The sequence below is a fragment of the Rhododendron vialii genome, chromosome 11a (assembly GCF_030253575.1).
Source record: "Rhododendron vialii isolate Sample 1 chromosome 11a, ASM3025357v1".
NCBI classification, from domain to species: Eukaryota; Viridiplantae; Streptophyta; class Magnoliopsida; order Ericales; family Ericaceae; genus Rhododendron; species Rhododendron vialii.
The window spans coordinates 17070365-17097155 of record NC_080567.1 but is presented as its reverse complement, the minus strand read 5'-3'; the positions used below and the strand labels follow the sequence as shown (position 1 = coordinate 17097155).

Below are 26791 nucleotides of genomic sequence, written 5' to 3'. Positions count from 1 at the left end.
TAGTAGGGATGGAAATTTTAACCGAAAAACCGAACAAACCGAACAATTTTTACTTAATTCGGTCGGTTTTAGGTTTGAGTCGGTTCGGTTCGGTTTTGTTTTTTCGAAGACCGAACGGTTCGGTTCAGTTTCGGTTTTATAGAAAAACCAACCAATTCAAACCGAACCGAACCGATTATATTAAAGGGGTTATACTTTCAATCCTAGCCATTGGATTATCATATATATACGGAGTATATACCTAAGATCTTACAGACCCTAAAATTTTCCTACATCTGTTAATCCTCCTTCCCGTCCCCGACCTCACTTCCCATCGCCGACATCACTACCCAGTGCTTCACGTTGAAACACCCCATTCCTCTCTCTCTCTCTCTCTCTCTCTCTCTCTCTCTCTCTCTCTCTCTCTCTCTCTCTCTCTCTCTCTCTCTCCTGTGAGAACGAAGAACACAGCAAGATCGCCATGGACATGGAGAACGAAAAACACATCGCAAGATTGCCATGGAGAACAAAGAAGAGACGGCAAGAATAGATTGCTTCGATGGACTCCAAAAGCACAGATCCACACCTATCTTCCTCTCTTCTCACTCTAAGATGATCTCAAAAGCTTTAAAATCTCGATAGTCGACATTCAACAGGTTTGAAACAACATTTTTTTGAAAAAATTAGGGCTTTTTGAAAAGAACCATTTTTCTATTTAGTTTACACGATTTTGTATGATTTGCGTTGTTTTTGGATGGATTTGAACGTGATTTTGTATGATTTGTGTTGTTTATGGATGGATTTGGACGTGATTTTTTTTTGGAGTAATTATTTGGACGTGATTTTGTATGGTTTGTGTTGTTTATGGATGGATTTAGAAGTCCAGCTGCCATTTCTTTTACAACAGTCAAAACCGATGCAACCAACCGAACCGAACCGCCAAAACTACCAACCGAACCGACGATTTCTTCTGGGAGTGAGTCAGTGTCGGTTTCAAAAACACAAAAACCGACTTAGTCGGTTCGGTTCAAAAAGTGGTAAAAAACCGACCAAACCGAACCGATTTCATCCCTATAAGCTAGCTATGGTCTTGAACATTTTTAGTGTTCTCAAAGGTAACCAGATTGTTGTGCATGCTGAGAATTGGTATGTAGAAGTTGTGTTTGTGGATAGACTTTTCTATGGATACGTTTTGCGCCCTTTTTTTTTATCATTTGACTCTTTTTTTTTGTGTGAATATGACATGTTTTCATGTTTGAATATAACATGTTCAACGTTAGTTGTGTATTGCCTTTTATATTCATTGCTGTTTTGGATGGTATTTTTTGATTGGATCAAGGATTGAAAATTTGTTTGTTCTTTATTGTTTTCCCCATGATTGAATTTGTTGGACAAGGGTTGATATATTGCACACAATTTTAGTGTTTATGTGTCTTGATTGTTCGAGCCGTATATAGCACGTGAGTTCAGCATTTATTTGCGCGTGCTAATTGTTCGAGCCGTGCCTTCAGGCACAAGCATGCGCTAGTCAATTTATATTTTCGGGATCCAATATATATTGTTGTGTACATATAATTTAATATGTTCTATATACTCCCTCTGTCCCCATTTGTTGGTCCCAGTTAGCATTTTTTGTTGTCTTAAAAAGATTTTCCCTCTTCAGTAGTAAATGGGCACTATTAAATAAATTTTTGCTTTTGCCCTTCCTTTTATAAATGAGAAGTACTAACAAAGTAAGAAAATATAATGATTGGAGAGTAAAACTGAAAAATAAAATGATAAGAGATGCAATGATTGTGTCCTCTTATTAAGTTGGAATCTCTTAAAGAGGCCAACAAATGGAGACGGAGAAAATAATAATGTTTGGTTTGCAGTTTTTTGAGATAAAAAAGTTTTACTATAGATTTGCGTTATTTTTTTCTTCTTTAGTAAATTTTTTTGACATTTTAATAAATTCTTTTACTTTTTGAATAGAAGTACGTTATGTACATGCAAAGTAAACAATAAGTAAAAAAATTGACAAAAAATTACTAAAGACGAAAAAACACGGATGACGAAACAATCAAAAAATTTGGAGATTATTTATGAGAGGGGAACCAAACAAAGTGAATTTTGTTGAACCCACAAAACTTGAATATTTATATGCTAACTAAATGTAGTGAGTCTCAGTATTTTTATACTCATTCTAAATTTGTTGATGTGGATCCCACTTAGCCTATATCATTTGATGAGGAAAAGAGGCATAATAATATTATGGGTCCTACAAAGATTGAATATTTGTATCGTAGCTAAATGCGGTGGGTCCTATTTGATGGTTTGCTCTCTCGAAAAGATTTAACGATATCTTAGTTGATTTTGGATTCCACAAGCAATGATGGAAAAACGCATTCCCGCTTTTATTTTATAGGGTGTTTACGCTAGTGATTAACTTATGCAGAATAAGTTTTTGGTTTTGTCTTTATTCAATTTTTTTTTTTGCATTTGTTAGTTTTACGGCAAACTTTTATGTGATATGGGTGAGTAAAGATGAGAGGAACCTGAAAAGTAAAAAAATTATAACTTTTACACAAGTATTTTGGGAAATATCCAAATAAAAGCTCGAAAAGTCAATTTTTTGACCTTTTCTTGGATATTTCACAAAATACTTGTGTAAAAGTCATAATTTTTTATTTTTCCGGTTCCTCTCATCCTTGCTCACCCATATCACATAAAAGTTAGGCGTCAAACTAACAAACCTAAATTTTTTTTTAAAATAAGGACAAAACCAAAAAAGTTGCAATATGGTGCAATTCTAAGCACCAATTGTTTTCTCCCCCCCTACAATTGCCGCCGTCTGTGGGAAACAAAAGAGTTCCCTTTGAAATACGACCATGGTGGAAATAGATCCAGCAATACCACACGATCCAAAGAATATGCTAGATGGAGGTAAAGATAAATCTCCACCCGGGGCTCCGAAAAAGCCCGAAGGCGGACATAAGAGGACCACAAGTAAAGGTCGCCCCTTTACTGTCCATGACAACTCTACAAACAGAGACGGAAGGACAGCGTCTAGATGCACGAGAAGGAGTAAATCCCATCAAAGGGATGAGTCGGTTGCACACTCAAGAAGTATGCACTACAACGAGGATGTCCTTGATAAAAAGAGGCAGGAAATCGAAGAATATGCTCGTTTGATCAAAAAACGAGAGCACGAGATCTGGGAGTTAGAAAGGATCCGAGAACACCCGGAAGACTCTGGACTCTCACGGAGAAATTTCATGGCAGATGAGTATACTATGGTAAAATACAGAAAGGCTCCTTCACAAGGAAGAAGGAGCAGAAGCAGAAGTCTCACCCCAAGGCGACATAAGGTTTCTCCACGAAAAGAGAGGAGCAAGAGTAAAAGCCGAACACCAGAACGGCGAAGGGCTTCTTCAAAGAGAAGGAGGAGCAGGTGCCGAAGTTCTACCTTTGAAGAGGAAGGGACTAGAAAACATCATAGGGACAGGTACGAGAGACTTGGCTTTGATTGGGAAAAGGCTAGACCTAAAGGTCAAAGAGCCAAGAATATGAAACCATGACTGCACGAGAGGCAGCATGGAAAGCACTCAGAAATATTGCGTCTTCACCCTTTGCAAGAAAGTTACAAGAGGCTAGGTTGCCGAACAGAGTGAAACATGGGACGTTCATCCTCTATGAAACAGATGTTGATCCTGTGGCACACATACAGCACTACCAGCAGGCAATGTTCATGCATGAAGGAGACGATGCAATTATGTGCAAGATGTTCCCATCAAATTTGGGGAAGGTAGCTTTGTCTTGGTTCCATAAGTTGGATTCACGCTCCATCCGAACATGGGTGCAGTTGGCCGAAGAATTCACTGCACGGTTCTTAACAAGCAGAAGAGCCCCAAAGACTTTTGAGAGCCTCTCATTTATGAAACAAGGCGAGGATGAGCCGATCAGGAACTATGCAAAGAAGTACTGTGAAACTTTCAACGAGATTGAAGGTTGCAGCGAGGAGTACGCAATAGCCACGTTCAAAATCGGGTTGCCTGTTCGGAGAGAGCTACGTAAATCCTTGAACATGAGCCCAGTAGGGACATTGGCTAAGTTAATGGAACGGATAGAGCAGCACGCCAGGCACGAGGATGACATACTCCGAGAGGACGGCAAGATGGTTGCCGAGCAAGTCAAAGGGCCTGCGAAAAAGTAGATAAGCCCGAGCCCAAAACTTATTGAGAGAGGAAAGATTATAGGCATGCTAAGAAAGAGCCATACAAGGATAAGCAAGCTCCTGATCCCAAATCTTTCTTTTCTATTACCACAGTTTGGAAGAAACCCATCTATATAATTCTTTATCGAATAAAGAATCAACCTTACTTCAAATGGCTCCTAAGTCTAGGTGGAGATAAGAATACAAAATGCGCTACAAATCAGCACTGCAGCTACCACAAGGATTGGGGCCATATGACTGAGGATTGTGAGATGTTTAAAAGGCACCTTGATGATCTGGTTTCACGGGGCTATCTCAAGGAATTTATCCAGGAAGATTTCAAGGATAAAGAAAAAGCAATGGAGTTGGATTACGAGCAAAATCCAAAGGGCATAATCCATATGATACATGGATTGGCCGAGAATTATACAAGGAATGAGGTAAGATTGCTCCAAAGACGGATCAAACACGACCAACATGTGATGCGGTTGGGGAAGAAAAGAGGACGTGACGAAGAAGCATGCAACGAGAGCATAATTTTCATGGATGAGGATCTGGGAGGAGTCCAGGTACCACACAACGATGCTTTGGTCATAACCCTACGAATTGGGGAATATGACATGGAAAGAATCCTGATGGATTCAGGGAGTTGCACCGAAGTGCTATACTACGATGCATTTAAGAAATTAAGGCTAACACAGGCAGATTTTGGTACAGTCAGTAACCCCCTTGGTCGGATTTGGGACAGGTGCAGTTTGGCCATTGGGCAAGGTAACTTTGCCTGTTCGGACAGGGACGGTAGTACTACGAACTGACTTCCTAGTAGTGGACGTGTCATCTTCCTATAACGTGATTATAGGAAGAACATGGTTACACAAGATGAGGGCAGTTTCTTCCACCTACCATCAGATGGTAAAATTTCCTAGATCAACGGGGTTGAAAAAATCCAAGGTTATCAAAAAATAGCACAACAGTGTTTGATTTCCACCATCAAAAGACTCCCAAAGGCCCATCAAGTTCATATGGTAGAAATACTGGATCAACCAACTATCGAAGATGTAAAAAGCAACCTAGTAGAAAGAACAATTGAGGGCTTAAAGAAAATACAAATTAACGAGACTGATCCTGATAGGTATTTTTTGATTGGAAAATCACTGCCAACAGAGGAAGAGGCTGAATTGGTGAGTTTTCTAAAACAATACGTTGACGTATTTGCCTGGGTACCTGAAGAAATGCCCGGGGTAGATGCAGATGTCATCTGCCACCACTCAAACGTTAATCCACAACATAAGCCAGTCATTCAGAGAAAGAGAAGGGTAGTTGTGCAGCACGTGGACGCTGTGATCGAGGAGGTTGACCGCTTGTTAGAAGCAAAGGCCATACGAAAAGTTTACTACCCAGAATGGTTGTCCAACACTGTGGTGGTAAAAAAGAACGGAAAATGGCGTGTTTGTGTAGATTTCACAGATTTGAACAAAGCGTGCCCAAAAGATAGCTTCCCTCTTTCCATAATTGACCAGTTAATAGATGCCACTGCTAGATACGAGCGGATGAGTTTTCTTGACGCATATCGAGGATATCATCAAATTGCTATGTTTAGACCTGATCAGGAGAAAACCTCTTTCATTACGCCACGAGGGTTGTACTGTTATAGTGTCATGCCCTTTAGATTGAAAAACGCAGGGGCAACATATCAAAGACTGACAACCATCATGTTTAAAAAGCTCCTTGGAAAAACCATGGAGGTTTACATTGATGATATGGTAGTGAAAAGTAAGACTAGCCAAAGACACATAGCGGATTTAAAAGAGGCCTTTAAAATCCTGAGAAAATACAAACTACAACTCAACGCCTCAAAATGTGCGTTTGGAGTGGGATCTGGAAAGTTCTTGGGCCACCTCGTAACCATAAGAGGGATTGAGGCAAACCCTGATCAAATAACGGCCCTACAGAGTCTACAGAGTCCTAAGACAACGAAAGAAGTTCAAAGGCTAACTGGGATGGCAGCTGCCCTTAATAGATTCATCAACTGGTCAAGTGACAAGTGCAGATCCTTCTTCCAATTGTTAAAGAAAAGGGAAGGATTTGAATGGGGAGCAGAGTGTGAGCAGGCCTTCCAAGACCTGAAGAAGAATTTAGCTAAAGCCCCACTCCTTTCAACTCCAGAGCCAGGTGAGTCTTTAGTTTTGTATTTGGCCGTCTTTGAACATGCTGTGAGTGCAGTCCTGTTAAGGGATAAGGGATTCGAGCAAATCCCAGTCTATTATATGAGCAAAACATTGCTAGACGCGGAGATAAGATATCTGCCCCTCGAGAAATTAGTCCTGGCGTTAAGGACAGCGACTAGGAAATTGCCACATTATTTTCAGAGCCACAAGGTCGTAGTTTATACTGAATTCCCTTTGACATCACTGCTACGAAAAAGCAGACTTCTCTGAAAGAATCTCAACTTGGTCCGTCGAGTTAAGCCAATATGATATTGATTATCAGCCGCGCACGGCAATCAAAGGCCAAGTGTTGGCTGATTTTGTGGCAGAATTCTCACCTGCAGTAGCGCCTTTGCCTCCTATGAGAAAGGAGCAGGTAACTGAACCACCAACAGAGAAGAACCAGGCCCCAACTGAACAGGATCCCCTAGAATGGAAGCTGTTTGTTGACGGATCAACATGTAATACTGGATCTGGAATCGGGGTTATGCTTTTTCCTCCTGAAGGAGTAATGTTGGAACTATCTATTCAGCTAGGATTCAGTGCATCAAATAATGTGGCAGAATATGAGGCACTTTTAGCTGGCTTAAAAAGTGCAAAAACCCTAAAGGTTGAATGAATAAGAGTTTATTGTGACTCACAACTTGTAGTGAATCAGTTGTCCGGAGAGTATGAAGCCTGGAGTGAGAAGATGGCAGCATATGTCGAGGCAGCCAAAGATCTATTGGACACTTTTGAGAGGGTGTACATTGAGCAAATAGGTTCCGGGCAAAATTCCCATGCAGATTCCCTCGCTTGGTTGGCAGCAGCTATGCCAACATAATTGAAGAGGAATGTGGCAGTGGATTATCTTGCTGAGCCTAGCATTGGAAGAATCGTAGAATTGGTCTTGGACGTGAACCAATGTCCAAGTTGGATAGATCCAATTATGGAGTTCTTAAGAGATGAGATACTCCCCACTGATAAAAAGGAGGCTAATAAGATTAGAGTAAAATCTGCACGGTTTTAGCTGTCACCTAAAAGAAAGCTCTACAGAAAGTCCTTCACTGGACCCTACTTGCTTTGTGTGCACCCCGAGATGGTGCAGAAGTTTCTCCACGAGATTCATGAGGGAACATGCGGAAGCCATGTTAGGAGCAGATCCATTGCCCATCGAGCAATCACCCAAGGTTACTGGTGGCCACACATGCAAGAAGAATCTAAGGTTTATGTGAAAATCTGTGAGAAGTGTCAGAAATTCTCACCAATGATTCGAACACCGGCAGAAGATTTGGTGCCATTGACGAGTCCTTGGCCGTTTGCCCAATAGGGCATGGACATCGTGGGTCCACTCCACAAAGCAACAGGAAACATGAAATTTCTGTTAGTAGCAACAGATTATTTCACTAAGTGGATTGAAGCAAAACCATTGGCTAAGATCACTGAACCTATGGTAGAAAGGTTCGTGTGGAAAAACATCATTACTCAGTTTGGGGTCTCTTATTCATTGATTACGGATAATGGGTCCCAATTTTAGAAAAAATTCAAAGCATTCTGTGCCCAGTACGGAAATAAGGAATTACTACTCAACCCCAACCTACCCTCAGAGTAGTGGGTAGGCAGAAGCTTCCAACAAAACCATTCATGATGGAATCAAGAAAAGGTTGGATAAGGCAAAGGAAAAATGGCCCGATGAGCTGCCCCTGGTCCTGTGGGCGCACCGAACAACGCCTAGGAGCTCTATGGGAGAGATCCCTTATTCACTGGCATATGGTACAGAGGCAATTATACCCCTAGAAGTTGGCCTACCAACCAATAGAACTGCATTGGTTGAGAGTGGGGGCAATGACAGGGCCCTTGAAATTGAACTTGACCTTGCCGAGGAAAGGAGGGAAAGGGCCCTGGTGCACCTTGCTTCTTACCAGGAACAGCTGATGAAAGGCTACAACAAGAATGTCCACCCACGAGAATTTGGTGTTGGAGACCTTGTGCTTCGAAAAGTGCTCGGCAATACCAAGGTGGCCAATGAGGGCAAGCTAGGAGCCAATTCGGAAGGCCCATATCGAGTAACTGAGATTGTGGGCATTGGAGCTTATCGTTTGACAGACCTGGACGGGAACCCGGTGCCAAGGCCTTGGAATATCCATAATTTGAGGAAGTTCTTTGTTTAAAAGACTCCAGTTTTGTTTCAGTTAATCTTTAGGATGCACTACGTGATTGTGTGGGAGTTACGAATAAAGCTCCTCTGTTTTTATTATTAGTTGCAATGGTTACGAGTAACGCCCCCTTGAGTTATCAGATCATGAATAATGAATAATAAATTTGATTATGAATTTTTTTTTCAAATTTTATGGTTATGGATTTCCACTTCCTCCTTTTTGTTTAAATACGAAGCTAGCAAATTCTACACCGCTTCGTATTGGGGAGCAGAGGAGTGTAGTATGAATTACGAGCAAATTCAAAACTTCACAAAGTACGAATATACTTGGTTTTTTGTCCAAGTACGAATACACCTAGAATACCAGTAATTCTGCCAAATATAAATACATTTGGACAGTAATCTAAGTACGAATATACATGGTTATAATTCCAAGTACGATTACTTGAGTATTTTTCCATAAGTACGAGTACACTTAATGGGTGTTTATTCAAGTACGTGATACTTGAGCAAGTACGTGAGACTTAGATTTGCATATGCACATGTGCACAGGATTGCTAAGTATGAAAACACTTGAGCACAAACATAATGAGATGTGTTTAGTAAATTAGACTAAGTATGAGAACTTAGATAAACATTCGTACATACAAACAATTGCATACGAAATATCCACAGAGATGGTATGAGGTACTAGGCTAAACATTTCAAAACAAGAATTTATGGCCATGAGGGGCCGAGCAAAACATGTTGTTACGCCACATTGGGCCGCATACCTGTATTATCAAAAGTATGAATGTATTGGTGCCTCGCAGGGCCAATACTTATGGTCACGCAGGATTAGCAAAATGTTCCAAAACTCAAAGGTTCACAGGAAGTACTTACCTATCAGTCCAGGTTTTGGACCTCTGGAGGAGACTCGTTTATAGCTTGTACATTAACCTCAGTACTGGTACCACAACCAATAGCATTCTCTTTCAGGTTGATGGGTTCATTGGTCCCCTCCGAATAGGTGCATGATCAGCAGTGGCACCTAGAGACTCATTAGGTGTACTCTCATCAGCGTCAACGAATTCGTCAATCTGCTGTTCAACATCATCAGCTTGTTGTTCCATGGATTCGTGGGTAAGTGCTGCACGGTTGCTTGGTAAGCCATTTTCAACCCAGAGGGGCGAATCATCTGCAACCCCAACTTTCGTCAAACACGCTTCCCAACATGCAATCCAGATCTGGTCCTGAATGGCCGGCATCTGTTCCACATAACTTGCGGTCGTAGCGTTAAAACCTTTTTGATACCCATCATCATAAGCTGCCTTTTTGGTACTATCAATTTTAGACAGAGTGTGGCTAAGACTGTCCTCAGCGATTTCAAGCTTCACCTTCATTCCGTCCACTTTTAGCTTCGCCTTGTCTCTTTCCCTTTCCAGCCTGGAGACAGTTTGCAACAGCCTGGTATTGTCCCTGAGCAGCCTATTGCGTTTAGGTTCAATCTCCTGCATCTTTTAACCCAATGCCACCATTTTTTGGATAAACTAGCCGGAACCGAGCAGTTAGCAGATGATATGGACATACGTGATACATAAAGTATACAAAGGAATAAATGAGATACCTTAATCCCACTAACAAGGCCAGTGGATATAACCCGATCTGCAGGGGAAGCAGACTCCTTTTGCATATCAATCGGCAACAACAGGCCTTGGGCGAGGGCCAATGCAGTTTTCGAGGAACTAGCGCTATCCCCGATGTGTACTGGTCGATCACCCGTAATGAATGAAGGGGCCTAGGTTTGAGGAAGTACCTGGGTTGCCGGTGAGAGAGGTTGTTGAATGGAAGCAGCGATTTGAGCTGTAGTATCCTCGGTATCACTTCTGGGACGTTTGTCCCGGTGAGCCTCATCTGCCTTTAGGGAAGTATCACGTTCCCGAGGAGATGAGGAAGATCATGTAAAGCCCCCCCCCCCTATTACGACGAGGTGGTGGGAGAGCATGACCAGTTGAAGAAATTCGCCCAGTACCACGTCCCCGAGCAGAAACGATAAGCAGGGAACTGAGGTTTATAGGTTCTTGAGACATAATACCTAAGTATGGTGGTGGTGGTGGTGGTAAAGGTGAATACCCTGCAGAAACGGTAAGCAGGGAACTAAGGTTTATAAGTTGTTGAGACATAATACCTAAGTATGGTGGTGGTGGTGGTGAAGGTGAATACCCTGAAGAGGAAGATTGGCTGGTTTCACGATCTTCGACCTGTTGTTCGATTTGTTGATGAGGGGTCCTCCTGACAATTAAACGAGGCAACGGAATGCCCTCAGAGATGGATACTTCACCTGGTTGCCCGGCAATGGTAACTCTAGCATGAGATCTCAAATTCCTTGGCTGAGGAGCAGTCGAAGTTGAGGTGGCACTGGTACTTGGGTTGGCAAGCCTTCTGTCAATGAAGCCTTTGTAAGAAGGATCATAGCCCAACAGGACACTCGCATCACGACCCCGACCAGCTGTCAATGTTCCAGGCTCCCCTATGTACTTGAGAATCCTATTGATTTTTGCTGTTCGGACGTTGCTAGGTTCACGTTTTGGACGTTTGTTAGCATTATCCGCTGCAGAATTAAACGCAAACATGAATTAGAAACATAAAGAAACTATGAGAAAGTAGTAAACAAGAATTATGAAACAAATTAGGAGCATACGTGGGTAGCCCCATACGTGGGGGCAATGGAAGCCCACCACTTGGCCGTCTTCCCCCATTGGCTCGAAGGCTCCAGTGACATAGAGGAAGTCCATTTCATGATCACGAGCAGAATCTGGCAAATTAAGCACGAGACGCTTTTCTGCTTTCCTTACTTTGAAGTAGTAGATATTGTATTCAGGGTTTAGCACAATGCTATACCACCATTGGATGTCCCAGATTCCTAGTTGGGTCCCTAAGATCCTATTTAGAGACACGACCCCCATCACTAATCTGAAGAAGTTAGTGGAAACTTGCATGGGCGAAAAGCGGTACCAGTTTAACACACGACAAAGTAATGGATCGAGGGAAAAACGAACCCCACCCTCAACAATAGCTACGATAGGGATGCACATCCTATCCCATGAACCAACGTCCCTATCTGCTCCTAATGGGGCAAGTTCTAACCCTACATTATCAGGGATATTATATTTTGTTCTAAAGGTCGCCATGGCTGCGGGAGTATCGCAAAGCTTCCTTAATTTACCAGGCTTGGGGCCATTATTATCCTCATCTGCCATGGATAAACTCAAGAAGCTATGAACAGAACAAAGAAAATCAGAGAATGGGTATAAATGAAACCCTAAGAATGAAACGCGAGAAGGGAATAAGGATCTTACGATGCTTGTTGCAGTAGTGGTTGGAGGTGCAAATTAACGAAAGCTTCAGATGGCGTTAATGGCTGAAGAGAAGAGAACTCTTGCCTGGTTTCAGAGAGAGAAAGATGAGATTCGAGTTTTGGGTGAAAAACCCAAAAAAGGTCCCTTTTTGGGGTTTAAAGGTGAGAGACGGAGACAAAACGTCTCCTCTCACACCGTTACTTAAAAGGTAACGTGAAACAGGGATCGAACGGATGCCGTTCTGATGCCGTTTAAACAAAACGTCAGACGAAATTTAATGCAAAGTGTATGAAACACACCATATGAGGTCATTACCTCGAGAAAAGTAATGACCAAGCCGCCAAAAAATATCAATAGCTTTACCAATTACCCCCGAACAATGGCAAAAAGCAAAGCTGGGGAGCAATTGTAGGGAGGTATTCCCGGACAGGTAAAAATAATACCCGAACACGTGGTACGTGGGACCATGGTTTGATTAAGACAGGATAAGTCGTCATGCAATACGGTGGTCGGCAATGATGACCGGTGACATGAGAAGTTGTTTGATCAAGAGATTGATATAGGTGCAGTGACATGTGGAGTCAAATGGTCCAAAGTAGTTTGTTCGGCAACGAGATGGCCGAACAGAAGGAGAGCTCCAGAGGAGACATTGGTCCAAATAGTTGATAAAGGACTAGTTACATATGAAGTGACTGGTCCAGGCAGTCTGTTCAGCGATGAGATAGTCGAACAAGGAACGAACTCTAATCAAGTGTTGGAGTATAGGGAATACTCTAGGAGATTCCAGGATAGTGGTGTTCCGTAAAGGAATGGGATCCTGAGAATATAGGATCCAGGAAAGATACCCAATGGGAATGGCATGTTCGGCCTAAAAGGATTGAGGTAATAAACTGATGAGGGAACGAGAATCCAAGATATCTTGGGTTTCCTATACGTGATAGAAAACCTAAGGCAATAAGGATACTTGGACAGCAAGCATCTATGAATCTATAAATACAAGGGAAACCTAGAGGTAGAAGGTAAGCAATTGATTGCACTCATGCGATACTTCCTATTGATGTTTAGGGTTTTTTGCTAGTACGTGATACTAGCTGAGGCATCGGAGGGCCTTTGCCACGAGAGGCAAAGGGTGCACTCACCCCTTGTCTGTTTTACAGATTAGGGTTCTGACAACGAACAAGGGCTCCGGTGAAGAGGCAAGGGAAGTCGTCGTTGCAATCTGGTGCAATTCTAAGCACCACTTGTTTTCTCCCCCTACAACATTGCATCATAAAAATTCAATTGGCTTGCTAGACACTTGGGCAACTATTTCATGGAAAAATCAATTAGTTTACCGGAACATTTTATCTCATAAATTGTTCAGTCACTACATATGATTTTCACAAAGTTATTATATCATTTCAAATAATTAAATTCTGTTAGGTTTACTTTCGAAATAAAATTATATATGATTTCCACATAATTGTGGTCAACAAACATGAAAGGGAATTAATAAATCACGATCACAGATAATGATTGCTCATATTATTCAAACACAAGAAAAGCCTTGATAAGATCCTATTCTCCTATAACTTCGAATTAAGGTCTCATTGAAACGACCATACATAGTGGAATGATTTGCATAAAGATCCTGTCAAATTGCTATTGACGAAATGAAGAATTTGGCATATAAAAGAAGCAAGCTTTGGAGGGGAAGAGATCTTAGGTTGTAACTTGATCATGAGCGAATTTGTTGATGTTGCACCCATGAAGTATGGAAAGTGTTCTATTCTCCTATAACTTCGAATTATAATCTCCGACTCCGATGTTTTTTCAATTTTATGATTTCATGATCACAAATAATAATCTCCGTTTATCATACTCCAATTAAGCTAAGCTCAACTTATAATGCCTATACTAGTCATGATCACAGATAATTATCTCATTTGTCATACTCGTACGTACAAAGCACAGTATAACTAACTAATGAGCGTCACATTGAATCTTACTCTATGTCTCAATCCTATGATTTCACAATCACAAATAATAACCCCCGTTTGTTATACTCTAACAAGCTAAGTTCAACCTATAATGCCCATACTGGCCATGATCACGTATAATGATCTCCCTTTGTCACACCTCTTACAAAACATAGTATAACTAACTAATGAGCGTCACATTGAATCTTACTCTATATAATCCTATGATTTCACGATCACAAATAATAATCTACATTTCTCATACTCTAACAAGCTAAGTTCGACCTATAATTTAACGAATATGATGCGGTTTAGAAACGTTCTCACGCTCATGATACCGTACGCAAACCCTGCACACACATTATGTAACTTAGATTATATCTATTCACTAGCGAATGCCCGTGCCTAAAGGCACGACGCAACACATTTTGAAGACAACTTAAGCTACGGGTTGAGCAATGAGCAAAGGGAGCATGTCGAAAAAAATGGGTAGGAACAAAGTAAAATATGGTATATTTTTGTTGTTGCAAAACTTTGATATGCTAATTACCTATGCCTGTAGCACTCCGCAACAAAAAGTTTTATTTGTTACGCCCCTACCCGTGTGTACATCACTACCAATGATAATCGCAATCACACATACCGAGTTAATTGCATTGATAGGATACACACTGAACTATACTAATCCAAACCACAAAACTCAAAATTAATGCCATGTTGCATTCATAGAATCCAATTTTAACATGCATAAAAAATCTAAAAATCTATATAGAGTCAAATCTGATACACTACGTAGGGGAAAAAAAGGTGTTCAACATAGGTTTTATTGTCTTGAACTTTGTCTCTCCATCTGCCTCCCGAGAGTTTTTGTACCAACGCATATCTACTTCATCCAAAAAGCACAATTAGGAACATGAATAACAGCCTAAAAAAATAATTAATGAGCAAGAATCCCTTCTTGTAAAAGTAAAATGATGACTAATAATAGTTACCTTAATTCTAGATCTTGTTTATTCGTCTCTCAACACTATCATGGTACGATCATGACCTTTGTAGATGTACTTGTGGATATACTTAATAGATTTTATTCCAGGACAAACTTCCACATTGTTATGAGAATTATATTTTCTCGAAAGGTATGTATTGTATGGCACCACATCCCTTTTATCAATTCGTTGACCCCTTACAGTACAGAGGGAGTAAAGTAATAATGGCATTGGTAGGCATACCTCATGCATAAAAATACTATTAATTTCTTGCTCATCATGAATCACCACAATTACATTTTTTTCTCAAAGACACGTAACCTTTGTACTGAAAATATAAGACAAAGCAAATATGAATCAAATATATAAAGTCAAATTAAGTAATGCAATTGAGTAAATAGTTCTAACATTTTCTGCAAGTTACCGTCGAGCTGCATAAGAAAATGAAGAATTCACCGAATGCATAGAAAACAATTAATTTGATTATTACGACCAAGGTATAAAATGAAACGGTTTAACTCACATGGCCATAGACGCTTAGATTGTCCATGATTAGTTAAAGTCCCAAGAAGTTATCTGAAATTTGAAAGAGAGTAATAGTCAAAAGTTATCATGGGAATAACAACAGAAAAAGTTTTAAAGATATATATAGACTCCCATAATATTAAATGAGTGACAAAAAACAAAAACAAAAAGGAACACAAAACTCCAATTTGCGGTGTGTTTAGTTAACATCATAATATTTTCATTGATGCATATATGGTAACGTTTAAAAGAGTGTCAATAACAACACATGTTCTAATGAAACGAAGTTTAAAAAAATGAGAAAAAAGGTTTACAATTACTCCATGTGTTAATCTTGCAAAAAAATGTTGTTTTGACAACTATCAAGGAAAAAAAGAATAGGGTGTTGCCGTTAAAAAAAAAAAAGAATAGGGCGTTAATTAGTTTTGAACTCTTTCTTTTCCTATGTCAGTAGATATTAAAAGACATTTAAAAAAATGCCCCTAGCCTCAAGTAAACACCCCAATTGCTTACAATTTTTTGCGAACATGTCTCTCATCGTTCTCTTCTCTGTCATTTTGATTTTAGACTTTCTAAACATTCAGAGCCGACTTCAAAACCAGTCCTATCTCCTTAATTTTAGGGTGTAAATATGGCCGATCTTCTTGTTGTCTTATACAGTAATACAAATCTTAGGAATTTAGGATTCTGAAAATAAGGAATGGATAGGTTAAATCTTTATTTTTGCATCTATGTCCATAAACATTAAAAAACGCTGCGGTGTTAGCAAAATGAGAAGCACAGTCTACCAATATTCTTAAGTCGTTCTATATCTATGAACATAAAAAAAATCCGTATCAATCTATATCTATGAACATAAAAAAATCTGTATTGTTAGCAAAAGTATTGTTAAAAAATTTGATTAAACATGAAAATCTATAATAATCACCAACAAAACTCCAAACCACAAAAATATTAATGGGACCAGTCATCACTTTCCCTCTTTTTTCAATACGTTTGACGCAAACTCAGGCATACATGGCATCAAAACATCAAGAATGGTATTCCGTTCACGTACAGAGCCTTAATCTTCATAGAATAGCGAAGGGCTATAATTCCGTTCTCGTAACGTCTTTGTTTTTTTAAACTGTAGAGAAGGGGATTTAGCTCCGTGCATTAGAACTGGAAAAACTGTTGAAGCAGAAGAACAAAACATTACCTCACTATCGGTGTCTCGGTGATGTCTGCAATGGTCCTTATAGTTCAGCATCAGAAGTTGGAATAAAAAATCATCATTAAATTAGAAGTTGGAATTGAAAACTAATATTAACAAATTGTATCGTGCCGATTAAAAAAGAACACATTATATCGTCTTTCCTTTACGTTTACGGGAACCTTTTTTGCTTACCATGTAGATATCTCTGTATCTCTGTGTATGAGAGAGAGAGAGAGAGAGAGAGAGAGAGGGGGGGGGGAATTCACAGCCGTGATTGTGATTGTAAAATTTTATAATAAACCCCACAAAATCACAGCCATGATTGTGATTCGTAACTGAAAAGGAAATTAAAAAATTTTAGTAACTGGCAGCCGTAATTGTGATTGTGATTATCGCTTAACAACCATGATTTTTTCCTCCTTGCAATTCATTACGTGATTGGGGGTTCATTCTTTCCAAACATACTTGCTATATATTTCCCAATTCATGTGATAATCAATAGAAGTTTAAATGTCAATTTGGTAAATGTGGTAAAAAATTAAATCCCTGAATCACAGGGAATCAATCTCAGAGATCCTTTTTCTTTTTTTCTTTTTATTAGCCGATTACCAAAATGCGATGATGATAACCCTTGAACAACCAACGGTCTAAATTTATAGAGGGGACAAATCTAAGCGTTGGTTGTCTTTTGGATTCAAACCGAGTCCTATCTTATTATATAGATTATTAAATTATATACAATTTATTTAACAGTAACACATTTTTTTTAACGATCTTATTTTTAGAATATTTTTGTATATAAACATCCAAACCTACTTTATACTCTTTAGTTATTATTAGCCGTAACTTTTTTTCTTAGAAACTCAAAGGTCATATAGGATAAAGAGAAAATTGAAGCTAGCTTCCCAATATCCTTGAAAATGTGCAGAATGGCACTTGCCAAGAAAAAAATGTCTTCTATTCTGTATAAATACATATCACCAAAGTATGAAAGGAGACCAAAATTTCTGATTTACACTTCAGATTCACCATGGATCTTAGTCAAAACATATATTCTGAAGATGAAGAAGATCAAGAGATTGAAGAGCCATAGGCTACCCCACTTTGGAAATACATTACCAAAGTTTCTGGTGAAAAGAAAGTTGGAGGTGGTGGATCTGGAAAGTTTCTATGTAATTTCGAATGCCAAACTATGCATTTCACTAGGTCTTATTCACGAGTTCATGCCTACTTGATAGGCCTAAAACCTGGTGAAAAGAAAGCAGGCGTAAACCTATGCCCGAAGGTGAGCCAAGAAATGAGGGAATTGCTGAAACAGGAGGAAGAAGATGCGCAAAGAATCTTTGGTGGAAATGCTAGGGCCAAAAAACTTCAAAGGCCGAAGGTATTGTAATTTTTATTCCGAAGTGTAGTGTTAAACTGTTAATACAAGTGATGAATTTTATCTTAGTTTGCTACTTTGCTTAAAACTGGAAAAGTTTTGGGTTGTTGCAGGTTATACATGATACTGGGTCCTCTCCTGGTATGAAGAAAACAATTGCAGACATTTTTCAAACCAATGACAGGGAGGATGTGGACCAGAGGGTTGCTAGATTCTTTTATTGTAATGACATTCCGTTCAATGTTGCGAGGTCCCCTTTTTGGACAGATATGGTTACTGGCATCAATAATGTACCAAAGGGGTACAAAAACCCCAACTATGAGAAGATAAGAACTTCTTTGTTGGACAAAGAACAGAGCAAGGTGCAGCGTGCCCTTACCCCTATAATGCAAGATTGGAGCACACATGGATTGTCTATTGCTTCTGATGGTTGGTCAAATTTAAAGAACCAACAGTTGATTAACACCATGACTGTGTCAGGTGGTAGAGCTGTTTTTGTAAATGGGCATGATGTTTCTGGAATAGAGAAAACTGGACTCAATATTGCTGAGTTCATCTTCAAGGCCATCGATTTTGTTGGGCCCTCCAACGTGGTGCAGGTTGTAGCTTTTTTATTTATTTCGATCATCGATCAATTTTTTTCATATTAATCTCAAATTCTCAACAAGTATTACATACATGTTGCAGGTTATCACTGATAATGCATCCAATTGCAAGGCTGCAGGGGCAATAATTCAAGGCAAACATCCACACATCTTTTGGTCCGGTTGCTTAGCTCATACATTGAATTTGTTGATGAAAGATATTGGTAAGAGTTCCGATCCATCTCTATCTTTCTTCAATGAGAGCTATAATAAAGGCAAAGCAGTGGTAAAGTATATAAAGAATCACGGTTCATGTCAGTTTTTATACAAAACCTTCTCTGATTTGGAGCTTCTTAAAACAAAGAAGACTAGATTTGGGCATGTTTTCATAGTAATGCAGCGGCTGGTAACAGTACAAAGTTCTTTGGTTGCTATGGTTCTGAGCAACCATTGGGAGACCTTGAGAAGAAGCTCATCAGATCCAAATCAGCATGACACTATCAAGAAAACTGTGATGGAAGAGGATTTTTGGAGCAAAACCAAGAGAGTTCTCAAAATTACAAAACCCATATATAAGATGCTCAGGTTTTGTGACACTGATCAAGCCATTATTGGGGAGGTTTATGAGCAAATGTACACCATGTTGTGGAAGCTCAAAGATATTCTTGTAACTGATCCCGTGGTTTACAATTTGGTTCACCAGATTGTTGTGGAAAGGTGGGACAGGATGAACATTCCTTTGCATTGCCTTGCTTATGTTCTTGTTCCCAAATACTACACCCATTCTTGGCTTTCAAAACCTGCTCCAGGTGGTGTGAGGAGAATGAAACCTCATTGTGATTTGGAGGTTCAAAAGGGCTATCTTGATGCAATTGAAAAAATGATTATTGATCTGAGTGAAGCTACTAAAATAAGGCATCAGATGAGTGATTTTGTTAGTGACAAGGGTGTTTTCGCACAGCCTCAAGCAATTAAAGATCGAGCAACCATGCAAACCTTGTCATGGTGGCACATGTATGGTGGGCCAGCACCTGAGTTGTATTCTTTAGCACTTAGAGTGTTGTCCCAAGGTGTTAACACATTTTGTGCAGAGAGGTGTTGGAGCACTTACTCATATATCCATAGTGTGAAGAGGAACCGGTTAATTTGTGATCGAGCGGAAAAGTTAGTCTTTGTGCACTATAATCATAGGCTACTATCGAGGTACAGAGCTGATTATGAGTCTTTCAAAAATTGGGATGTGTTTGATGGAGATGCAAACATTGAAGAACCTATGCCGACAATGGGGGAAGGAGAAAATATGATTCTTTCGGATAGCGATGATGATGCTATCCAGGTTGTCATTACTCCCACATCAACTGCCCCGGGTTCTAGTTCTACTTCCATTGCCGCAACTTCATCAACTCTACCTCCAAGTGCTTTGACGGAAAAAACACACGCTCAAATGCGACTTGAAAAAGCACGAGGAAAAAGACAAAAGAAATGAGGAAAGTTCTTTGTTTTGGTGATTGTGAAACCATTACATTTTAGCGGATTGGGGTTTTTTTTTTATTTTAAATTTCAGGGCGTGTTTGATTGCAGATTTCGTTTTGAGGGGATTCGTAATGACGTGGGATTAGGATTGGGATTGAGAATGAGGTGGGATTATTAATGAGAAGACGAATTATTTATTCATGTTTGTTTTGCACGGGATTAGGATTGGGATTCGGATTGAGAATGGGAAGGGATTGTAAATAACATGTTTGTTTTGGTTAGGATTAGGATTGGGATTGGGATTGAAGTGTGTTTTTAAACATGTATTGCTCAATCCCATGGGGATGGGATTACTAGTAACACCCCCCCGCCCATGGTATTGCTAATACCCCCATTTTGGGGTGGGACAACTAATCCCCCCTCCAAAAACCTAACCAAACAAGGAGTTAATAGCCCCATGGGATTATTAATCCAATCCTCCCCTCCCAAACCTCCTATCAAACACGCCCTCAGTCTTGTGATCTTATAAGAAGTAATGAAGTATGCTATATGCCATATGTGGTTGTATATGTTGAATTTTATCAATGGAAATTTTTAGGTTTTGCAATTTAAGTGGTAGAGAATAATTTTTTCTAACATTTAACTATATAAAAACATAACAATATTTATTATTTTAATAAAAAATTACTAGACGCTCCCGACGGCACTCCCACACTTATATGATCATCCGCTCCCGCTCCCATCCCTGCTCCCGCTTCGTGCAACTAAGAAAAAAATACATAGGTAAAAGAAGAAAACACAGCTGAAAAAGTTTGGATCTGTGAACTACAACACTTGGAACGACGCTTGATTTGTCTGTTTGTTCGATGAAGAAGATGAGATGTCGTCGTACAACAACAGAGAACAACAATCTGTTCCGCAGCGGTAGAAATCAAAGGCAAAAATGGTATTAGTACTACCTTGTTCGATTTGGGTTGATTGATTGGAATCGGCTTCGATGTCGTCGTCGTCGTGGTGTTTGAGTCCCAGTGGGAGCTGTGAAGAGGGGAAACCATTGTCTTCCAGCTGCTGAAGGAGTCATTTTAGGGTTTTGAAAAGCATAGGGGAGTCAGTCGTAATTGTAGCATGTATTCAGGGCTTAATGTGCAAATATTGGAATTGGAGTCAGTTGGTTATAAGGGGGAAGGTGGCGTAGGAATAAGGCAGAGTTGTTGTTACCCATTTCTTTTCTTCTTCTGAAACTCTTTTCCTTTACAATTGTTTCTGTAATTCTTTTCCTCCTTCAATATTAAAGTTCTGTTGGAATTAGTACACAATTCCATTTCACTACGAAGACTCTATCAGGTTTAGATTCATCCAGAGAGAGAGAGGGGCTGCGCATATTTAGGTAAAAGAGAGGCTGTGGAAGTATCTGGTAAAGAAGATATCTGTGGGAGTTTAGTGTTTGTGATCTTTATATATGAATTTCATTTAAGTATGTAATAAATAAAATTATTAGACCTAACTATTAACAAACGGACAAACAACCCAATGGTAAGCTGAGTCTGTGTAAATGCTTGGGGCCTCGAGTTCGAGCCTCACCTCTCGAAAATTTTTATGTACAAGCATTAATCCGGTCCGGTGTCTAAGTCTCTCAAACCGGAAACCGAACCGGAAAAATTATTTACATTTTATCAAACCGGACCGGACCGGTTCAAGTTGAAAACCAGATAAAACATCCGGTTCGGTCTAGTTTTTCTTTCCGATCCGGTTTTCCGGTTTAAAAAATCACTCCTATCCAGTTCGGTCCGGTTCGGTCTGGTGTCTAAGTCTCTCAAGCCGGAAACCAAACCGGAAAAATTATTTACATTTTATCAAACCGGACCGGTTCAAGTTGAAAACCGGATAAAACATCCGGTTCGGTCTAGTTTTCCTTTCCGGTCCGGTTTTCCGGTTTAAAAAATCACCCCTAGTTATGGTTTTCACTTCCTCAAATATTAGGGCTGAAGATGGGCTTAGGGCCCGAGTGGCCCAAAACATCTTGAACTGATTTTTTTTTTTTAGTGGGCTTGCGGGCTTTCGACCCAATACCAACTTCGAGTTGGACTTCAACATCGGGTTTGGATCCTTCAAAATGCTATGCACTCTCACTCTTAATCATCGCACTGCACTCGAGCTCTCAATCCTCCCTATCATAGATTCCAGTGGTTTAGGTCGTGTTTCATAAACGCTTTCACGTTCGCGCTCCTGTACTTGCACGCAAATTATGTGACTTACAATGTGAAACTAGTGGATAAACTATTACTACATATAATCATCAAAGCGCATCGTCCCCAACTGCAAACAACCATCAGAGCGCTAACTAGCCTTGCAGTCGTAGTTAAAAGAACCATTTACTCACTTCCTCTCAAGGTGGCAATGCGGATCATAAATGACCACATTAATCAGTAGGAGTATTACTTTTGCAAGTACACTCTTCAGTCATGGGGATGGGGAGAATAGATCAGGCTATTGTATGATGAAAAAATCGCTAAAGAACTCATATATATTGGTAAATCTATCACCATTTCACAGTAATGGGCCAAGGCACTTGTCACCCACTTGACCAAGCATGCTTTTAAGCTAAATTTCTTATCAAGCTCACTTCCACCCTTTGCATATTTCTATCAGAAAATAGGCTTTTAGATCGCCTAACTGAAAAGAGAACATAAAATTCAACGTTACAAAGAAGAGGATTATGAAACAAAGAAAAAAAGGTAGTGAGCAATTCAACTCCACGTTTACAAAAGAGGAGGGCCTTTTACTTGTTGAAGCCTCCGACCCAGGGCCAGATGGTTTATTCACCATCTCCTCCATCATTGCCGGAATCAGTTCAACTTCATTCGATCCTAAAGCTTCAGTAGGTGCATTCCCTTCAGCAACTGCCAACACCTTGTCCAAGATCTGGCCGCATTTCCTCTCTTTTTCTAACCTAACCAGAGCCTCTGCGTACTTGTCTTTAATCTCTTTCACCGGTTCGTTGTTGTAACGCTCATTAGCTGTAGTTTCTGCGACTGAGGTTTCAGTTAAGTAACGATCAACGACGGTGTTGACTGCGGGGTTGCCAAAGACATGCGTTTTTGGGCCTCACTGAAGGTGAGAACGGCGCCCTGGACGCCACATATTGAACAGAGCGCTTGCATCTTGCTGAAGAGCCCGTCACGGCGCTTGACGAAAGTGACCAATCGCTTGGATTTGTCCTCCAATCTTTTGATTTCGATTTTTCTACGGCCCTTGCCTGGATGTCTTGGTTTTTTCCTCTTTAACGGCTGCCACTCACACAGAGCAAATACAAAATTAATGGTGTCAAACATGCACCTACTCTTACTTCCTGAAAGTTCTTACTCTCTCAAGAGCAACCTTAGCTCTTAAGGCCATCTCCAACCCTTACCCACACACAAAAGTTCAAGTAAAAGCTTTATGTGATATGAAGCACCCTACGGGAAAACTCAAGTCCAGCTGTCCAGGCATAAATTTTGAGTAAACACTTAACTAGTAGAATAATCGGGCAAACATTTGGGTCATCTTTAATTTCCGTATGACTTTGAATAAAACAGCATAAATTAGGGTAAAAAATTGGAGAGGGTTTTAAGAGTTGTACTCAAATATTGAGTTCAAAAAAAAAGAGGCAAGGCTTGGAGATGGTCGTTGCAGTGGGAATACTAGCCTATGCACAACATGACAGATACTAGATCAAATTTTATGATTTGCATAAGCGTAGGACCGCCATACCTGGTTCGGTTCTAAAAGCCTTGCATCATCTTTCTTTTGAGCTTCCACAACTCTATTATCATTAACCAAAGGAGAAGTTTCTTTCTCAAACTCCCTTCTCATTTCAAATTCAGAAGCTATAGGACTTGCAGTGGATGATCCCAGGAAATGAGTTGGTACCAGATCTTCCCTCTCCTTCTCCCAACCTGCTTTTCGAAGTGGAGCCTTAATGGACATGCTCTTCTCCACCGGGTGCATTTTTTTGCTGAAACCAGGCTTCCCAAGGAGAGGGCTCTGAAAGCTAATGCCTCCATGGTCATCAAGAACATTGCCACTGGGAAAATATGCGGACACTGGGTAAGCCTCAGTTATGATAACATCATGTTTCCTCTTTCTACCTGGCAAAATAGAATCAAGGCCAGCTAGGTTATTTAATGTTACAAAAGCATTAATAGAAGGATGTGACTTCCAAACATGTAGTAAAGCCTACACGAGCCACATGTCCTCCAGACTAAGATTTTCTGCAATGTGATCAATAATAGACAATCAAACCAATCACCTCACAGCCAATGGCGACTCCAGAAATTTAAATCATTGTGTCATAATTTTAATAATGGTCTGATACGTACAATGTCAACATTGAAAGAAGACTTGAAAATACTAGTAAAAGAATGCAAACACCATAAAAAGTAGCACCACAAATATGCACTATGTATGCCTGCAATATATGTTAAATATCTCTGAAACTATGTTTTGTATGTGTAAATGCATATGGTCTATTCTAAAAAACAAAAATGTGTATTGTCTTGTAAAGGTGCTGGTAAATGTATCCAATAAATTTCTCCTTGCACCAATTTTGTTTTTATGAAATGCCAGGATCAGTACATAAGTCATGAAGTTGGTATGAATATCTGTTCAAGGGGTTTTTGGCATCCAATTTGGCAGTCCACATGCACATAATTACCATTCACCCAATGGGTTGCTTCAAAGCCATTTTCACACAATCAAAGGGGTAAAAACTTAAAGGGGTAGTCTAAGAAATTTCGTCCCATGGGGTCGCCTGACCCCACTATCCCCTTAATAGCATTGCCACTGCTAGTCACAGCTGTTCAATCATAAGTCTTTACCATGGTCCATAAGAACTCAACGGCAATCTAATTAAAAGTACAGAGCTTATTTTATAATGGCAAATACCGTACAGGGAGACCATGGATTGGTATATTGCCCCGGCTTTTCACAAACTTCCTCATCAAAGGCATTAATCAAGTCAAAAGAAAACGAAAGGTAGATATAACCTGTTACCCATATAATAATAATCTCTCTGGAGGTCTGTATTAGATCCTTTAACTGGCTTTCTAGAGGCAGGTAGGAATCAGTTTAACAGTGATGCCTATTCATGTTGAGCCCTACACTGGTGTGACATTAACAAAATGTATTGCATGACCACACTTCCCCCTACAGGCCGCAAGTCATGTACTGTGGTCCAAACAAGCCCAAATTTAACTAATTCGAGATAGTTTGATAACTAATCTTACTGTTGGAAGTCTCATGCGACATCCTTGCATGGCTGCATTCATCTTCGTCTTCAAACTAATCTCCTTCTTCATTTTCCCTGTTACCATTGGGATCATCATCATCCTCATCTCAATGTGATCCTACATTTTCATCCTACAGAAACGGAACACAAGCAAATTTTACAGATTCACATTAAAAGCAATGAGTGGATATGTGGCATTCCAATAATACGGGATCTTGCACAATGTAGCTCATCAGTGCTACATGTGTTAGTCTGTTGCATATAAATAAATAGATTAAAACAGATAAATTCGAAATAATCAACAAGACAACAACCAATCCTTTTGACAAGCATATCTCAACAGGTTAGTGGAGATGCTTTGGGTTTGGAATTCAAGAGCCACGTATGCAAAATACTGATTGGTTGTGACTTGAGAGAAATAAGGTTTCCCAATTAAGAGACAACATTGACGGGCGGGCATGTTCGGCTTTTGCTTCACCAAGACACCCCTTGCGTAGTTTCGGTGTCATCTCCTTACATTATGGCTTGATATGTTTTTTATGACTCGACCTCATCCAAACTTACCCCATTGTAGATTGGAAATCAAAATATCAGTCCCTTACTGAATCCATCAACAGAATATGGCATGATATATCTAACCTAAAATCAAGATAACAATCTTGGGTGATTCTTTTCGGTTGTTCTTCGTTGGGCAAGTTAAGACAATAATCTTTTCAATTAACAAAACAATCTTGCAAAAAAAATAACTACTACTATGCAAATAAGTTCGACATGAAACTTTCCTTTCGTTTCTTCTTTGTCTATCTAAACCACCAATCATCAGAAGTAAAGAACTACAAAAACAGATCGAGACCAACCTCGAATTGCTCCGAAAACTCCCACTCGGAGTTGTAAATAGGATCAAACCGACAGCTCTTTCTCTATTCTTTACAAACACCGTTGGAGTCATCGGACTCGGTCTCTTCGCTGTCCGAAAGAACAGCAAGGTTCAGATCAAAGTCCCGCAACACGCGAGGGGCCAGGACTTCCGCTCCTATCGCCTTCCTTGATCTTGTTTAGGGTTCCCAAATTCGAAAGCTTTCTGTTGTCATTCATGGTTTTTTTGTTTATCTCTCTCTCTCTCTCTCTCTCTCTCTCTCTCTCTCCTCGAATGTCAGAGTTGAGCATGGGGATTATGTTATGTTCGGGCTTATGGCACAAGCGGCAAATTTTCGTTTTCTTGAATTTGTATCAGGTTCGGATTCTTTCAGGGTTATTTCCGTACTTTCACACTTTTTGGATATCAGTTTTAATTTTTTTTTTTTAATATTGATCTATATTCTATATAGTGATACTTTTGAAATTAAAAGCGAAGTGTCCAAAAAAAAGAATTTTCTAAGGAGGACATGAAAATTAAGTTTTCTCGTTTATAGTATGATGTTTTATGAGTACATTATACTTTTCCATGGCAACGTAAATTCAATTAGCATGAGGCTATGATGATCCTATTTGAATATTATAGACTTTTCATTGCATACGAAAAATAATGCACTAATTATCATGTAATAAAGATGCCTTGTGTGTTTAA

The 26791-nt window shown here is 39.8% G+C and overlaps 2 protein-coding genes and 1 long non-coding RNA gene across 5 annotated transcripts; 1 reads left to right on the top strand and 2 right to left on the bottom strand.

The window, feature by feature from the left end:
* Positions 1 to 14672: 14672 nt before the first annotated feature.
* LOC131306686 (uncharacterized) lies at positions 14673 to 16676 on the bottom strand. Of its 2 annotated transcripts, none has more exons than XR_009193976.1 (4): positions 16383 to 16676; positions 15324 to 15376; positions 15209 to 15231; positions 14673 to 15128 (listed from the first exon to the last, which is right to left on the bottom strand). It is a non-coding gene; the product is annotated as an uncharacterized LOC131306686 (long non-coding RNA). The 2 variants fall into 2 exon arrangements; XR_009193975.1 differs by having other exon boundaries at positions 16524 to 16676.
* Positions 16677 to 17956: 1280 nt separating this feature from the next.
* On the top strand, positions 17957 to 20009 carry LOC131306645 (uncharacterized). The gene is made up of 2 exons (XM_058333028.1): positions 17957 to 18500; positions 18589 to 20009. Exons 1-2 carry the CDS (start codon positions 18045 to 18047, stop codon positions 19969 to 19971), a joined length of 1839 nt encoding a protein of 612 aa, XP_058189011.1. The 5' UTR covers positions 17957 to 18044; the 3' UTR covers positions 19972 to 20009.
* A 2438-nt stretch (positions 20010 to 22447) lies between these two features.
* On the bottom strand, positions 22448 to 26364 carry LOC131306670 (uncharacterized). Of its 2 annotated transcripts, XM_058333070.1 has the most exons (4): positions 26082 to 26364; positions 25223 to 25355; positions 23709 to 24085; positions 22448 to 23245 (listed from the first exon to the last, which is right to left on the bottom strand). In XM_058333070.1, exons 2-4 carry the CDS (start codon positions 25242 to 25244, stop codon positions 23003 to 23005), a joined length of 642 nt encoding a protein of 213 aa, XP_058189053.1. In that variant the 5' UTR covers positions 25245 to 25355; positions 26082 to 26364; the 3' UTR covers positions 22448 to 23002. The 2 variants fall into 2 exon arrangements, with proteins under 2 accessions (XP_058189053.1, XP_058189052.1); XM_058333069.1 differs by lacking the exon at positions 26082 to 26364 and having other exon boundaries at positions 25223 to 25699.
* Between the last annotated feature and the right edge of the window lie 427 nt (positions 26365 to 26791).